The sequence below is a fragment of the Salvelinus sp. IW2-2015 genome, linkage group LG22, assembly GCF_002910315.2.
Source record: "Salvelinus sp. IW2-2015 linkage group LG22, ASM291031v2, whole genome shotgun sequence".
NCBI classification, from domain to species: domain Eukaryota; kingdom Metazoa; phylum Chordata; class Actinopteri; order Salmoniformes; family Salmonidae; genus Salvelinus; species Salvelinus sp. IW2-2015.
Genome location: NC_036862.1, coordinates 16,692,832 through 16,709,988, shown reverse-complemented (window position 1 = coordinate 16,709,988; position 17,157 = coordinate 16,692,832). Strand labels below are relative to the sequence as shown.

At 43.2% G+C, this 17,157-nt stretch overlaps 1 protein-coding gene across 1 annotated transcript in view; it reads left to right on the top strand.

The window, feature by feature from the left end:
* Nucleotides 1-17,157, top strand: part of LOC111949550 (ras GTPase-activating protein 2) — a 52,635-nt gene that overhangs the window by 5,362 nt on the left and 30,116 nt on the right. The window contains exons 3-10 of the mRNA XM_070434001.1: nt 1,221-1,324; nt 1,421-1,515; nt 4,796-4,872; nt 9,939-10,022; nt 10,199-10,271; nt 13,788-13,864; nt 14,234-14,276; nt 14,467-14,484. Of these exons, the coding sequence (XP_070290102.1) occupies nt 1,221-1,324; nt 1,421-1,515; nt 4,796-4,872; nt 9,939-10,022; nt 10,199-10,271; nt 13,788-13,864; nt 14,234-14,276; nt 14,467-14,484 (571 nt within the window). The remainder of the gene's footprint in view (nt 1-1,220; nt 1,325-1,420; nt 1,516-4,795; nt 4,873-9,938; nt 10,023-10,198; nt 10,272-13,787; nt 13,865-14,233; nt 14,277-14,466; nt 14,485-17,157) is intronic.

Here is a 17,157-nt window from a genome sequence, read left to right as displayed (position 1 = left end):
TGTGATTATGTGCACTGGAGGATGCGTGGGCGTCTGCAGCCTGTTGCCAAACCCTCACTGCGGAAGTGACAGGCAAGGCATTTCACCAACCGTGCATGCAGTATTGCATAGAAGCTAGCCTTACTTGAACACAGCTTTTATGAACAGATCACAACGTTATTAGCACTGTTTGACTTTATTAAGATAATGGAACAAATGTCTGTCAGTTGTCCTGTTTTCGTACTGGTCTGTCATACACCTGCTAGCCACGCTTAAACCTGCTTAGCTTCTACTGTTTTGAGAAAGCTACACCATTCTGCAGCCAACAGCCATTCTGGCTTCTCTTTACATAAATTATGCCTCATACCAGAGTAACTACCAAAGTAACAATTTTGCATAATAACCATGTAACAGGCTAGTAACTATGTGCAGTTATGGACATTACCATAATTGTATTTTCTTGGAAATATTAATAACAGTGACAAGTATTTAACTGCCTGTTAGGCTCAGAAGGGCTCTTTCTCAATTGTCTAAAAACATCTGTCCTCGCCACCTCCTTCATTGCACTGATCTGAAAGAACTGACCAGGTGAAGCCAGCCTAATGATGCGCTTTCACCTAGCAACTATTTCTAGGTTTGGGGCGGAGACGAAAATATGATAGATTTTTAAGCAATTGGGATTGGGCTCAGGACTGGAATAAATCTTTTTTTTTTTACATGGTTTAAGTTGCACCAGCTCCTTTTCAAAACATTCTCTCCTGTCGGCCCATGCATAGTAATGAACGCAAATGACCCTGGTTATAGATGGATGGTACATCTGCTTGGCACCCTCTCTGCCTGCTCTTCCAAACCACTTGTATGCTGGTCAGTCAGTCCTAGGAGGCCTGGCCACCACAGAGCTAGGCTATATTTAGCACCTGCTGTTTAATGATTGCTGATGTAGGGCGGTCTGTGGATAAGGCTTTGGTTTGTGTTGTCGTCGGTGTGTTGTCTTCTAGCTCTTGAAATAGTATCCTGGTCCCAGATCTGTTTGTCTTGCCAACTCCTTGTCACATAAGTTGTTTGGCTGAAAAAAATGTTCTGGGATCAGGCTAATCAGTCATAAACCCTTCCCAATGAAAAGCCAACCAAGTTTTCAGTAAATGTTCCCTTTCCACAGAGGTCAGCCTGTTCTCTGAACGTAGCCTAAAGATGGCGTTTTGCTCTTCACTTCAACGACTTCCTGTGTGGTTGTTTTCCAGCCCTTTCTACGGTGAGGACTTCTACTTTGAGATCCCACGACCATTTCAGTGTTTGTCCTTCTACGTATTCGCCAAGGGTGTTTTTCAAAGGGACCTGCCTGTCGGTGAGTAGGAGCTGACACACACACATAGTTACACTATGCTTTCAGCTGGAGGATTTCCAAGTATGTTGACGTCTGTCTGTCCATGTGTGGTTTCAGGGAAAGTGTCCATCCGGAAGGAGGAACTGTTTAAATTCAGTGGGAAGGAGCACTGGTTCGGCCTGCAGCCCGTGGACCCTAACTCTGAAGTCCAGGTGGGTGTCAGTCAGACCGTGTTCAGACATCTTTATGTGTACCCAGTTGGTCTGGGGGGTAAAGTTCACCTTCTAGTCAATGTGCTAGTTCCTATATGTGGTCATTTAGCCAACATAAGGCTGTTCAATGGTATTGATTCTAGTTGGTCACCAGTCAGACATTTGGCTTGGTCCAACTGTGTAACTGCAGCAGACACCTCCTCCTCCTCACATCCTGTTGTTGTATTCTCTCTAAGCTGAGAGGCTTGGCAACTGTACACCTGTACATAACCCATCTACAATTTAGCCCAAACAACTACCTCTTTACCTACTGTATTTATTTATTAATTTATTTTGCTCCTTTGCACCCCATTATTTCTGTCTCTACTTTGCACTTTCTTCCACTGCAAACCAACCATTCCAGTGTTTTTTTAKTTTTTATTTTACTTGCTGTGTTGTACTCACTTCGCCTCCATGGCCTTTTATATTTTTATTTATTTATACATATATTTGTTTGCCTTCACCTCCCTTACCTCACCTCACTTGCTCACATTGTATATAGACTTATTTTTTTTTTCACTGTATTATTGACTATATGTTTGTTTTACTCCATGTGTAACTATGTGTTGTTGTATGTGTCGAACTGCTTTGCTTTATCTTGGCCAGGTCGCAATTGTAAATGAGAACGTGTTCTCAATTTGCCTACCTGGTTAAATAAAGGTTAAATAAATAAATAAAATAAAAAACTGGGCTGATCCAAAGGGGCTCTAGCTCAATTGATAAAACAATCTCTTCTCACCTTGTCTTCTCCCCTTCAATCTACACTGATTGGAAAATACTTGACAGGTGACAACAATATGGTGGAAGCACATTGGTTGGCTTTCACCTGGTCAATTCTTTCAGATCAGGGATGAGGCAAGGAGAGGATGTACTTTTTCTAAAATTGAGAAAGAACCAGGAGCTCTGCTGTTTCTGATGGCAGGACTTCTGGCTCAAAGGAAGGAAAGACTGGAAAAAAAGAGGACTTCTGCTCTCCAAGGTGTATTTAATTGCTGGTCTTCTTACATTCCAATTGACTCGATACAAGGCTATCTGTAAGCGTCTGCCCTCACTGAAAAGCTACTGTCAGATGCCTCTCGGTTACATAATGGTGTCATTAACCTGGTGGTGAGTGTTTTTTGTTCTTGAGTGATGAGCAGAGTTTAGGATATTGAAATCTGGCGGAGAACGGGCTGAAATAACCCCGTGTCCTGCTGTCACAGCATCCTGAACTGACCTAAGCCCGCAGACGTGTTACCCAATCACTGTAGGCTGTGTAGGACAGTTCCATTTAACCCTATTTCACTCCACAGTTGTAGCATTTCATGTTTAGCGGTGCCCTAGTCTGGGCTATTCTGAGGAGGGATTTGCTACAGTGACTCACTCTGAAGATGACCAGGGCTGCCTCCCCAACTAGAGACACAGTTTGAGTCCAGGAAGAACAGAAGGACACCGAGCCGAGTTGGCTGTGTGTGTTTGTGGGCATAGTGTCAATTGGGCAACACCAGACGAGGACAGTGTTAGCTAGGCTAAATCCTCTATGAAGAGAGCAGCCATATTTGATTTGAAACAATCTATTTTGCTTAAAAGCTCCCCATTCAGAGCATTGTGTGGGGGAGATGGACACGGGTAGAACCTAATGTTTCAGGTTCCAGTCTCGCTCATCTCACTGTAAACACGGTGCTCGTCTTCTCTAGGTATTTCACAACGCACAGCAGTTTTTTTTTTTCTTTCTCTCCACTGTCGCAAACCCGCCGTTCAAAGGGCTCCTTTTAGTGTCTAAGGAAGTGTATCCTCCCACGCTCTCTTTCTCCCTCTCTCTTTCTCCCTCTGCCTCTCTCCCTCTCTCTTTGCAGATGCATGGCCTTTCATATGGCTTTAAGACTTGTAGAATATTTTTCTCTCTCCCTGCAGAATCCCAAGGTTGTTGCCTCCCGTCGCTGTCATGTTGCACAAAGTTGTCATATGTGAAAACAATTGTAGCGGAATTGCCCCAGTCTAGGCTATTCTGRGGAGTGTTTTCTACAGTGACTCACCCTGACGTAGGTGTTCCAAGTCTTGTTACATCAGTGATGGACTGCAGTGTGTGTGCTTGTGTTCTCTCTGAAAAAGGGGTTGAAATTGATGCAGAAAGTGCAGTTGGCAATAGGCTGAGAAGAACAGAGTGAGTTAGAAGTGGTTGCTTCTGTGCGGTTGTTGATGGTACAGATTGGAGTATGTTGAAGTTGCCCTTTCAGAAGTGCTTAAGGTTAGGGCTTGGGGAGGACAATCTGTTCCTATATCTGTGCCAAGTGGATACTTGTACATGGACCTGATAGTACAATACAGGCCATGTTTTGAAGGTGAGTGGCAGTGAGCTGGGTCGCTTACATTAGGGCACGCAATAGAAAATGCTTTGCAGCAGAACATTATAGAGTGCTTCTTAGTCCAGGTAGTTCGTCCCTGTTTCAGTCCATTTTCCTTCGTTCGGTGTCTAATGAACACGTACCTAGGGACATTAACTCAATCCAGCAGGCATGCCAGGGTAGTTCTCACCATGTCGACCAAGCCTTATCTTCCATTAGCAACAACGTAAGCGACAACAATCACTATCTGAGCTCAACTCATGCTGTATTGAGGAGGGGAGAGGGAGTGCGTGCATTTGTTTTTTTTCTGCCTCCCTCTGACACTTCTGAAGGCAATGCAGCAGCCTTCACCACATCCGACCTGATAAAGACTTTGTGCGTTGGTTCACATGACAGCTAGCTGTGGCTTATCACACTCCCTAATGCACACACAGCCACTACAAACCTGAAGCCACCATAGAGAAAGAATGGGGAGGTTAGAGGAGTCAGCCAAATACCTTACTCATATCCACCACTTTAGAATGAACGTTTAACTCATTCATAGAGTAGGCTGCACTATGAATGTAACCTAACCTCTAAAAGTCAATTCTGAACGTATGTTCAGAGAATACACCTTTGAGCCCTGCCTCTTTTGTACTACCCCTTGTTACAGCAGCCACGGCTCATTTAAAATGTCTTGTGACTAGATTAATATAATAGCTGAATTTGACTCATTTGATAACTTTGACTTACAGAATACTGTGCTCTGCCTGTACCTCTCCCTCTGTGAGTAAATGAATGGGACAGATCAGACAGTACTCATTTGAATAGGATCTGGCATATACCACCAATGTTGATAGGAGAAATACTGAAGTAAATCCTGTTGACTTTCAGTATGCTCTGATGTCATGTGACGTCTCTCCTCTCTCTCCGCCCAGGGAAAGGTCCACCTGGAGATGCGTCTGAATGAACTGATCATAGAGAATGGCTCCATGTGCCAGCAGCTACTGGTCCGGTGAGTATACTGATCCAGGGTCAGATTGTTATCTTCCCCTTAATGGGTTAGGGTGGTATAGTATAATCTGATCCTAGATCTGTGGTTAGGGGCACCTGTTACCTTAAGAAGCGTTGGAGGACTTTAACACAAGTACATTAACATGTGGATTTTCTCTATGCAGTCTTATTTGCTGTCGATAAGCCTTTGTTTGTGGCTGGGCTAGATCGGCCAGGACCATTAAGCCTCCCAGTCAGGCATCAACAGGCTCTAAGGAGCCAGAGCCCAGAGACCCAACCATGGTTTACCCTCTCTTCAGTTCCTCTTACCGCAGCTGTTTTCTCCTACTCGCGAATTCATCTCTGCTGTATTCATTTTCAACATCCCTCCCTCCCTCACACACACACACACACACACACACACACACACACACACATAGCTCTCACAAACAACTTGTCTCCTCTGTTGGCGTTTGACTGTGCATCCATACTGTAGTGCTGTCCCTGAGCACTCCCTTTGGCATTGCATGTGTGTTTGTGCATTTCCAAGAGATCGTCATCTCTAGGGTTTTGTGTGCTTGCATTGTGTGTGCGTTAGTCAGTGGATGTTGTTGTTGCTTGGCTTCACTCATTCCAACCGCGGCAAGCAGGTTAATGAGGAGGAAGTGATGGCATCTCGACAGGAAACTGCTGTAGCACTGCTCCCACCGCTGTGGTTGCTGCAGCTGGCGTCTCAGAACCGCCGCGCTGCCGTCGTCGGTGTGTCACCACTACCTGCTCACTGTTACTGTCTCCTCCACCCTGACCTGTCACTGTGGGAGGATTAGGGTAGTAAAGCTACCAGTAATTGACCAAAGTTACCAGAATCTTTGGTAGTTTTGGTAATTAATTTTTTTTTAAATATGGCAATCTATGGTAACTTTGGTTATTTTTATATATATATATATATATATATATACTTTTTGGGGGGGGTAATTTATACTTGAATTTTTTTATATATTTTTTTAAGTTTTATAGTATTCATAATATACACTGAGGGTGCAAAATATTAAGAACACCTGCTCTTTCCATGACAGACTGACCAGGTGAATGCTTTTTTTTAAATCTACTTCAATCGGTGGAGATGAAGGGGAGGAGACGGGTTAAAGAATGATTTTTAAGCCTCGAGACAATTGAGACATGGATTGTGTATGTGTTCCATCCAGGGGGTGAATGGGCAAGACAAAATATTAAAGGTCCTTTGAATCAGTCGAGGCTGCTGAGGGGCTCCTAATAATGGTTGGAACGGCACGAATGGAATGGCATCAATATTAAGACGGTGTTCCTAATGTTTTGTCCACTCACTCATAAACCATATGTTTCAAGAGAAAATGGCCTAATTAATGAAGGATACATCTAATCAACAATGGGACTATTTTCAATGAACTCTGCAACTCTTTCAGCTGTTCACTTTTTTCAGCTGTTCACTTTTTTCACAACTGCCACCAGTTTGACGGCAAAATATTGACTAAACAAATACATATTGACATGGTGAAAGAAATGTGTGTAAAGAAAAAAATATATATATACTGTATATATAAGGAAATTTCATGCTGAAACCCTCATTAAACACCAATGCTATTAAAGGTTAAGGTTTATTTAGGATTGTTTTACAGGTTTGTTTTTATTTTTTTAATGATGCCCTGTGCCTAGACAAACCATGTTTCACTTCCTGCCTATCTCTTCTCTGAGAGTTAACAAATTAATAACAAAATCAGCCAATTCATTCACACTTTTGTTTGCATCCTGTACTGCTAATTTGCATTGCATCCTGTCTGGTGTTTACATAGGCGCTGTTCTGGCAATCTGACCTACCCACTCAGGATGTGCTATTACCCTCAATCAAGATTTTTTTTGTATACTTGTTGGATACATGTTGTAAAAGTGTACTAGCCTTACTTTAAAAATAGGAAACGATAGGGATAACTTGAAGGGATATTTCAAAATGTGCATCCTTTCCCACCATCAACATGTGTGAAAATTGCACATTTCTATGTTTTGTAGTAAAAAAGATATCTTTCTCTAAGTTTCCAATGCATCATGCGATTTTTAACCAATTATGAGCAGGCATTGCCTACTAAATGGTCTAATAATGGTTGATGATGTCATTGGAAACACTTATCTTCCTCTATTTTTAACTACAAAACATAAAAACGTGCCATGATGAAACACCAGACAGGATGCAATGCAAATTAGCAGTACAGGATGCAACCAAAAGTGTGAATGAATGAACACATGAATAACAATCATTTAGTGAACCTGGAGGCCCTCCAGGAGCACACGGTCCAGCACACTGCAGAGGGAGGTGGTTACCCTGTGGGCCCCTGCATACAGTGAGCAGGTCTGCTGCTGTTGAGCGCCTGTACAGTGTGAACATACATGGATCATTACCCTCCGGGCATACAGCAACACTCTTCCTGCCACCTTATTTGTATATAACCACACATTCATTATTTACATTTAGTTATACCCCCCCTTTGCATAAACAATGGTAAAACTCTGCTTAATCCTAACCATTAAGTTATTATTGACACCTTCTTCCTCAAAGGTAATCATGCCCATGTTCTGCCCTTCATTAGTGACTACCCATGACCCAGATCAACTGAAAACAGTACATCAACTACCCATGACCCAGATCTACTGAAAACAGTACATCAACTACCCATGACCCAGATCAACTGAAAACAGTACATCAACTAATCATGACCCAGATCAACTGAAAACAGTACATCAACTACACCCAGATCAACTGAAAACAGTACATCAACTAATCATGACCCAGATCAACTGAAAACAGTACATCAACTACACCCAGATCAACTGAAACGTACATCAACTAATCATGACCCAGATCAACTGAAAACAGTACATCAACTACACCCAGATCAACTGAAAACAGTACATCAACTAATCATGACAGATCAACTGTGGTCATCTTGTTAGATGCAGGAAAAATGCAACTTAAAAGGATGTTACAATCTGAGAAGGCATTGGAAATGTATTCATGTTTGTAACATCATACTCAAGAGTTGCTTTAAAAAAGGAGGGAAATTAAATGTTTAAGGAAATTGGGTTCTTATTCTCTGACTCCTTTATGGTCAAATCATTTCTTTGCTGTGGTTTGGTTCAAGTTTTGGCCAGACTACGTGTTGAACTCCCCCGCAACCCTCTGGCTGGCTGTTAGTAATGCCCAATAAGCCCCATCCCTCATAGACTTAAATATATGTTTCTGTGTGAGTTTATTTAAGCAATATGGCCCGAGGTGGTGTGGTGTATGGCCAACACCACGGCTGAGGGCTGTTCTAATGCGCGATGCGGAGCGCTTGGCTGTGGTATATTGGCCATATACCACCAACCCCTGAGTTGCCTTATAAACTGGTTATTAGAGCAGTAAAAATAAATGTTTTGTCATACCCTTGGTATACGGTCTGGTATACCACGGCTGTCAGCCGATCAGCATTCAGGACTCGAACCACCCAATTTATAATTGTGAAATATATGTTTATATTTAGCATCACTGTTGTACTGTAGTAGCTTCAGTTTGCTTTAAAAAAAGAAAAAGATGTGACAAGTTATCTTGTGTCCTCTTTGAAAATCTATGGTAGATAAACTGTTGCATCTCTGTACTATAATGAATAGCAACTACTGTAGTATGTACCAAATACACCCGTGACCGTGTCAATGGGAATATATCCCACATTCTGGACTACTTTTGGCTCCCTATGTCGTAGAAAGAAACACCATACCATATCTCTCTGTCAACGTGGGGCTCCCGGGTGGCGCAGCGGTCTAAGGCACTGCATCTTGGTGCTAGAGGTGTCCCTACAGACCAAGGTTCGATTCCAGGTTGTATCACAACCGGCCGTGATTGGGAGTCCCATAGGGCGGCGCACAATTGGCCCACCGTCGTTAGGGTTTGGCCGGGGTAGGCCGTCATTGTAAATAAGAATTTGTTCTTAACTTACTTGCCTAGTTAAATTATCAAAATCAGCCAACTGACAGAGAAGGTAGGAAGTGTAGGCATGGTTTGTCTAAAGCCATAGGGTGTCATGACGATTTTCCCTAACCACTCACTCAGCCATGGGACTAATGAACAGCTACAGATGTCTGTGATGTATGCTGTAAGAATGTCACCAAAGCCGTGTGTGTCTGACACAGACAATGACAGTGTACCAGTGTGTGTCCTCCCTAGCGTTACAAAGGAAAGACTTACTGTAAACTTTCTAATAGAATTTGGTAACTTTCACGTTTTGGTGGGGAATTTTATAAAATGACATTTAGTGGCTTTTGGGGGTACTTCAGATTATCACAGGTGTGTGTAATCTCTGGCCCTCTGTGTGGCATTATCACATGTAAAATATATTAAATAAGTAAGATTAAAAAAAAAAATATATATATATATATATATATAAAATATTGAATGACAAACCTGTAAAACATTATCCTAAAAGCATGTAATAGCACTTTAGATTGTGCTGCTACCCTCCAATGAAGATTTGTTTTGTCAGTTGTCATACATTTTATAAAAGTGTAATAGCCTAACATTAAAAATAGGAAACGATATGGATAATGTTCCACTTCATATTCATCATCTCCAGCACCACCCCAACATCATCATATGTGAAAATGGTGCGTTTCTATGTTTTGTAGTTAAAAATATAGAGGAAGTTAAGTGTTTCCGATGACATCATCAACCATTATTAGACCATTTAGTAGGCAATGCCTGCTCATAATTGGTTAAAAATCGCATGATGCATTGGAAACTTAGAGAAATATATTTTTTACTACAAAACATAGAAATGTGCAATTTTCACATATGTTGGGGTGGTGCTGGAGATGAAGTTGAAACATTTCCCTACAAAGACTTAATAATGTGCCTGTTTACAGTTTTTGTAGCATATTTCATATATGTAGCACATTGTGAGTGGTAGGTCAGATTGTCAGAACACTGTAATATTGATATGAGAAACACTATGGTCAATCCTGTCAAAGTTTAGTGTATTCTATGGTTTTATTAGTGTTTTCTCCTGTTGCTTTTGTCTCCCCCAGGATAATAGAATGCCAGGGCTTGCCTCTGATCAGTGGACAGAACTGTGACCCGTATGCCACTGTCTCGCTCGTTGGGCCTGCCAGGTAAGACAAGACTAGACTACCATCCTCTGCAGTGGAACATGATTATGAGCTCACTTCAATTGAACCCACATAGCTAATGCAATGTGTCAACATTTTAGGCATTATATCTGTTATTCTTTCATATATACCCCCATGAGAAAGGTTTGAGTATATTTCTGACTCTTCTGTCTCCTTAGGTCTGACCAGAAGAAAACAAAGGTGAAAAAGAAGACCAGCGACCCTCAGTTTGAGGAAACCTTTAACTTTGAGGTAAACTTAATTTACATCTGGCGGCTCATGTCATCTGTTTTCTTACCAACAGAGGAAAACTGACTAAAATGGGGAGAGACTAACAGGAATGCTCACATTTTGTTTTCCATTCCAAAATGTTTTAAACAGTTTTCCATTGCGTGCCCTAATGAACGCAACCTAGGTGTCTGGCTGGTTTTGACAGTTCATCAAATTTTGTCACAGGCGCCGAGTACAGCAGGTGTTGACCTTACAGTGAAATGCTTACTTACAAGACCTTAACCAACAATGCAATTTTAAGAAAATACCAACAACAAAAAAGTAAGAGAAGAATAACAAATATTTAAAGAGCAGCAGTAAATAACAATAGCTGGGCTACAGTATATACAGGGGGCACTGGTGTCGTGTGCGGGGGCACCAGTGTCGAGGTAATATGTACATGTAGGTAGAGTTAAAGTGACTATGCATAGATAATAACAGAGAGTAGCAGCAGAGTAGAAGGGGGGGGGGGGGGGGGGGGGGGCAGCAATGCAAATAGTCCGAGTTGCCATTTGATTAGCTGTTCAGGAGTCTTATGGCTTGGGGTAGAAGTTGTTTAGAAGCCTCTTGGACCTAGACTTGGCGCTCCGGTACCACTTGCCGTGCGGTAGCAGAGAGAACAGTATATGACTAGGGTGGCTGGAGTCTTTGTCAATTTTTAGGGCCTTCCTCTGACACCGCCTGGTATAGAGGTCCTGGATGGCAGGAAGCTTGGCCTCAGTGATGTACTGGGCTGTACGCACTACCCTCTAGTGCCTTGCGGTCAGAGGCCGAGCAGTTGCCATACCAGTGATGCAACCCGTCAGGATGCTCTCGATGGTGCAGCTGTAAAACCTTTTGAGAATCGGAGAACCCATGCCAAGTCTTTTCAGTCTCCTGAGGGGGAATAGGTTTTGTCGTGCCCTCTTCATGACTATCTTGGTGTGCTTGGACCATGTTAGTTTGTTGGTGACGTGGACGCCAAGGAACTTGAAGCTCTCAACCTGCTCCACTACAGCCCTGTCAATGTTAATGGATGTGTGCTCAGTCCTCCTTTTCCTGTAGTCCACAATCAACTCCTTTGTCTTGATCACGCTGAGGGAGAGGTTGTTGTCCTTGCACCACGCGGTCAGGTCTCTGACCTCCTCCCTATAGGCTGTCTCATCGTTGTCGTGATCAGGCCTACCACTGGTGTCATCAGAAAACTTAATGATGGTGTTGGAGTCGTGCCTGGCTGTGCAGTCATGAGTGAACAGGAGAGGACTGAGCAAAACCCCTGAGGGGCCCACATGTTGAGGATCAGCGTGGCGGATGTGTTGTTACCTACCCTTATCACCAGGGGGTGGCCCATCAGGAAGTCCAGGATCCATTTGCAGAGGGAGGTGTTTAGTCCCAGGGTCCTTAGCTCAGTGATGAGCTTTGTGGGCACTATGGTGTTGAGCGCTGAGCTGTAGTCAATGAATAACATTCACACATAGGTGTCCTTTTGTCCAGGTGTGAAAGGGCAGTGTGGAGTGCAATAGAGATTCCTATCATCTGTGGATCTGTTGGTGCGGTATGCAAATTGGAGTGGGTCTAGGGTTTCTGGGATAATGCTGTCGATGTGAGCCATGACCAGCCTTTCAAAGCATTTCATGGCTACAGATGTGAGTGCTACGGGTCAGTAGTCATTTWGGCAGGTTACCTTCATGTTCTTGGGCACAGGGACTATGGTGGACTGCTTGAAACATGTTGGTATTACAGACTTAGACAGGAAGAGTTTGAAAATGTCAGTGAAAACACTTGCCAGTTGGTCAGCACATGCCCGGAGTACACATCCTGGTAATCCGTCTGGCCCAGCGGCCTTGTGAATGTTGACCTGTTTAAAGGTCTTACTCACATCGGCTGCGGAGAGCGTGATCACACAGTCGTCCGGGAACAGCTGATGCTCTCATGCATGTTTTAGTGTTGCTTGCCCTTGAAGTGAGCATAGAAGTTATTTAGCTCGTCTGGTAGGCTTGTGTCACTGGGCAGCTCTCGGCTGTGCTTCCCTTTGTAGTCTGTAATAGTTTGCAAGCCCTGCCACATCCGACGAGCATCTGAGCCGGTGTAGTACGATTCGATCTTAGTCCTGTATTGACGCTTTGCCTGTTTGATGGTTCATCAGAGGCCATAGCGGGATTTCTTATAAGCTTCCGGGTTGGAGTCCTGCTCCTTGAAAGCGGCAGCTCTACCCTTTAGCTCAGTGCGAATGTTGCCTGTAATCCATGGCTTCTGGTTGGGGTATATACATACAGTCACTGTGGGGACGCTGTCCTCGATGCACTTATTGATAAAGCCAGTGACTGATGTGGTGTACTCCTCAATGCCATCGGAAGAATCCCGGAACATATTGCAATCTGTGCTAGCAAAACAGTCCTGTAGTTTAGCATCTGCTTCATCTGACCACTTTTTTTATAGACCGAGTCAATGGTGCGTCCTGCTTTAATGTTTGATTGTAGACAGGAATCAGGAGGATAGAATTATGGCCATTTGCCAAATGGAGGGTGAGGGAGAGTTTTGTACGCGTCTCTGTGTGTGGAGTAAAGGTGGTCTATTATAATTTTTTCCCTCTGGTTCCACGTTTTAACATGCTTATAGAAATTAGGTAAAACTGATTTAAGTTTCCCTGCATTAAAGTACCCCGCCACTAGGAGCGCCGCCTCTGGATGAGATTTTTCCTGTTTGCCTATGGCCGTATACAGCTCATTGAGTGCGGTTTTAGTGCCAGCATCGGTCTGTTGTGGTATGTAGACAGCTATGAAAAATACAGATGATAAACTCTCTAGGTAGATAGTGTGGTCTACAGCTTATCATGAGATACTCTACCTCAGGCGAGCAAAACCTCGAGACTTACTTAGATATCGTGTGCCAGCTGTTGTTTACATATATGCATAGGCCCCCGCCCCGTGTCTTACCAGAGGCTGCTGTTCTGTCCTGCCGATAGTGTAACCCACCAACTGTGTGTTCTTAATGTCGTCTTTCAGCCATGACTCGGTGAAACATAAGATATTACAGTTTTCAATGTCCCGTTGGTAGGATATACATGCTTTCAGTTCGTCCCATTTTATTTTCCAACGATTGAACGTTAGCTAGCAGGACGGAAGGCAAAGGCAGATTATCCACCCGCCGCTTGATCCTCACAAGGCACCCTGATCTTTTTCCGCGAAATCTCAGTTTCCTTCTCCAGCTAATGATGGGGATCTGGGCCTGGTCGGGTGTCTGTAGTAGTATATCCCTCCCGTCTGACTCATTGAAGAAAAACTCTGTCTAATCTGAGGTGAGTAATCGCAGTTCTGATGTCCAGAAGCTCTTTTCGGTCATAAGAGACGGTAGCAGCAACATTATGTACAAAACAACGCAAAAAAAATAAAAAAATGCATGGTTGGTTAAGAGCCGTTAAGACGGCAGCCATCCCCTCCGGCGTCATCACGTTAACTCGTCTGAGTTGGTATTTGCTGGAGAAGACTGACGTAAATTCCATCTTGTTGTTGTCCTCAGGTCACAAGGCCCAACAGTTACACAAAAAAGTCTAATTTCCAAGTAGAGGAGGAGGACATTGAAAAGCTGGAGATCAAGTGAGTGTGCCATCTCCCCTTTCCCCTCTTCTTTTCCCTTTCCTCTCCTCCTTTCTCTTCTATTTTTCTCTTCTCTTTTTTTCTCTTTTCTCCTTCTGCTTTTCTCTCATCTTTTTTTCCTATATTTTCCTTCCGACCTTTAACAGAACATCTGTGGGTTGGATTTTTTCCACACACTGACAAACAGACCACCATACCTCCATCTCTCTGGAGCGACTTCTGGGATGTAATCAGAAGAGGATTTTTCAAGTGTGTTTCAATTCAACCAGATTTGATTGGATTGTGTTAGTCACCACCGGTGTAGTGTGTAATGCAAAGTTGGTGGTTAAGGACCTGTGGGGTTTGTGTCTCTGTTTGCGTCACCTACAGCCGACTGACTCATAGCTACATAGCTCACTGGGTTTACAGTTGGGTAAGACTAGGCTGGGCCGAGAGAGGTAAACACACATGCATGACTTTCAGGTTTGGATTTGAGGTGATTTTAATTGCATGTGTATTTTTTAAGTGTACTGCAATTTGTATACTTCACACCGGTAAGGAGTAACTCATCAGTGTATTTTGTGTTTATGTGTTGCGATTGATGTGGTTGTGTTTTCCATGAGAGTGCCAGCCAGCCAATGGTAAGTGGTGTGTTTGGAAGGGGAAGGGGCATTGGTCCCTTATTTGTAGATTTTTATAGTGTATTTGCAAATATCACATTCAATTAGTATGTGTGATTGAGTGTTTCTCTCTCTCTCTCTCTGTGTGTGTGTGTGTGTGTGTGTGTGTGTGTGTGTGTGTATAGTTGTGTTGTGTGGTGTGTGTGTGTGTGGTGTGTGTGTGTGTGTGTGTGTGTGTGTGTGTGTGTGTGTGTGTGTGTGTGGTGTGTGTGTGTGTGTGTGGGGTGTGCCTCTGCAGAGTTGACTTGTTGAGACAATGGAATTTGCGCGCAGGATTGTCTTCCTTGGGAGACACGGTATCTGTCAAGATCCTGCAGAATGACCACATCACAGGCTGGTAAGAATGTGACACTCACACCACATGCAGCTTCACTCGCACATTGTTTCCTGATGCTTCCGCGCCAGGTTACTCACACTAACTCGAGAGATTCGCATGCTGACGCACCAATATCAAAGGTGCACGTAGTGTCCGCATGCCTAGGAGCCACAGCTCTAGCTTCTAACTACACACTCAGACACTGCTGTGTGTGTATTTCAGAACACACTGGTTGCATTCGAAGAATGGATGCTATTCGTTCTACACTGCACTACTTTGTACCAGAGCCACATAGTCTACTAGGGAAATCGGATGACGTCTGACCACTTTCTTCTCTCACATGAACACACGTTGGTGCACTCACTGCACGCAGCCACCGTGCTGCTGCGCTCAACCTGAAGAATGTAATCTGACTGCCGGCGCTTAGCTGTGAATGAATAGACTGATTAGCAGATGACAGATAAGGAACATGACGGGACATGACAGCGGGTCTTACGTACTCCGCTGCTACTCGCCTCGTTTCATCCGCCAACAATCCGGCGCTCTGACGTCACACCCCTCACAGTGCTACCTTCTTTTCTGCGTAGATCCGTGATGCTAGATCAGATCTGCACATTGTTGAGGTGGATGTTAAAAAGGCCCATACTCACAAATAATCTGAGGGTAATGTTGATCTAGGATCAGGTTCCTGTCCATATAATCTTATTCATTATGATTTAAAAGGCACAACTGATCCTACAATGTATCAGTCCTGCTGCAATACTCTTTGTGAATAGAGATAAGGTACATCCAGTTCCTTGATATTATTTCCTATTCTACTTATAGTAATACGTTTTTTTTCTTGTGTTTTAAAGGTGCTACACATCGGATTTATTCTTTTTGTATTATTAATTTCAGAATTTCCATTTATATCTGGCGTAATAGTGGAATTATAGTGTGTCACAGTATTACTTCAACTCACAGTGTTGTGATTGGCTATGATTATCGCCTATTGATTTCTCCCGCCAGAACAGCGTCTGTTTCAAACTGGAAAACTGTTTCTGACTTTATGGCTGTGTTATCTACTGGAAATCACTATAATTTCTGGTAGCTAAAATTCGACGCTTCTCCTCAATTTCATGTTTACCTGAGAAAATAAGCACTGAATAGTGTAGGGAATCATTGTATTATTTTTAGCTTGTTGTCGGGTTTTTGGTCTACCAGCTTCACAACAAGCCGGTTATTCGAAATTTATACAAAATCCTACGTCTATTAGCACCTTTAACCAATATATAATTGGAGATAAACCTGTCAGATCTTGTCCCGGGTCTAGCAACTCTATACTCTGTGGTATCTTTTTTTGGAGGGTTACTTCTGTTCGTTCAGACTGCTTTGAACACTGCGATGGTGGTGTTCTGTAAACTGTGTGTGTGTGCACGCATCTAGGTGATAAGGGATTATGCAGATACCGATCTTATGTGTTTTTGCATGAAGGCCGTGAGACTAGTGGTGTGGGTGTCAGTTGCATGTTGGGACAGCAGTAACCATCTTCCTGTAGAGTAGAGGGAGAGAAGGCGGGATGCTATTATACATCACTCTAACATACGACCCACACTCGGCTGAACAAAATGTATATTTGATTTATTGACCTGTTCCCAGAATACATGGGCTCAACTTGAGGTGTCTGAGTACTGCAGTCCGATTACAGTTTCAGCGATTTAAGACAAATAGCTGCAGCTTTCGAAGGGATGAAGAGTTCCAGCCTGATATGTAAATCTGTGAAAACTGCGTCCATCTGTTTGGTGGTAGGCAGGCTGTATACAGACTCACCCAGCTCATTCACCTACCTGCTTATTAAACACCAGACGCTTAATTGTTTTTCACGCTCTGTTTTGAAGTCTTTGATAGTTTTTTTTATTTTAAAGCTCTACACTACAGAGGTGTAAAACTCCAACTCCAAAGCTTTTTTATATAAATGCTACTTTATTATGTTTGTTTTTTATCGGTTGTGGACAGGAAAATGGATTTTGGAAAGTGGAAAAAGCACTATATGGCTGAAAACGTCACATTTCAAGACCATATAGCGACAGCATTGAACGCAATTCATTTGCGGTCTCACCACTAGGGTTGCGAATTCTGGTAACTTTTGCCAAACTCGCAGTTTTCCAGACATTCTGGTTGGGCGATCCAGAATGTCCTGCTTACTCTGTCCTGATTTCCATGAAGCTTTCAACCGGATTTCTATATAACTGGACATAAGTTTATGGAAATGTGCAAACCCTACTCTAAACTGTCAAATACAAATGTGTCGGCTGCATCATCTTTAGCTGATCTGGGTG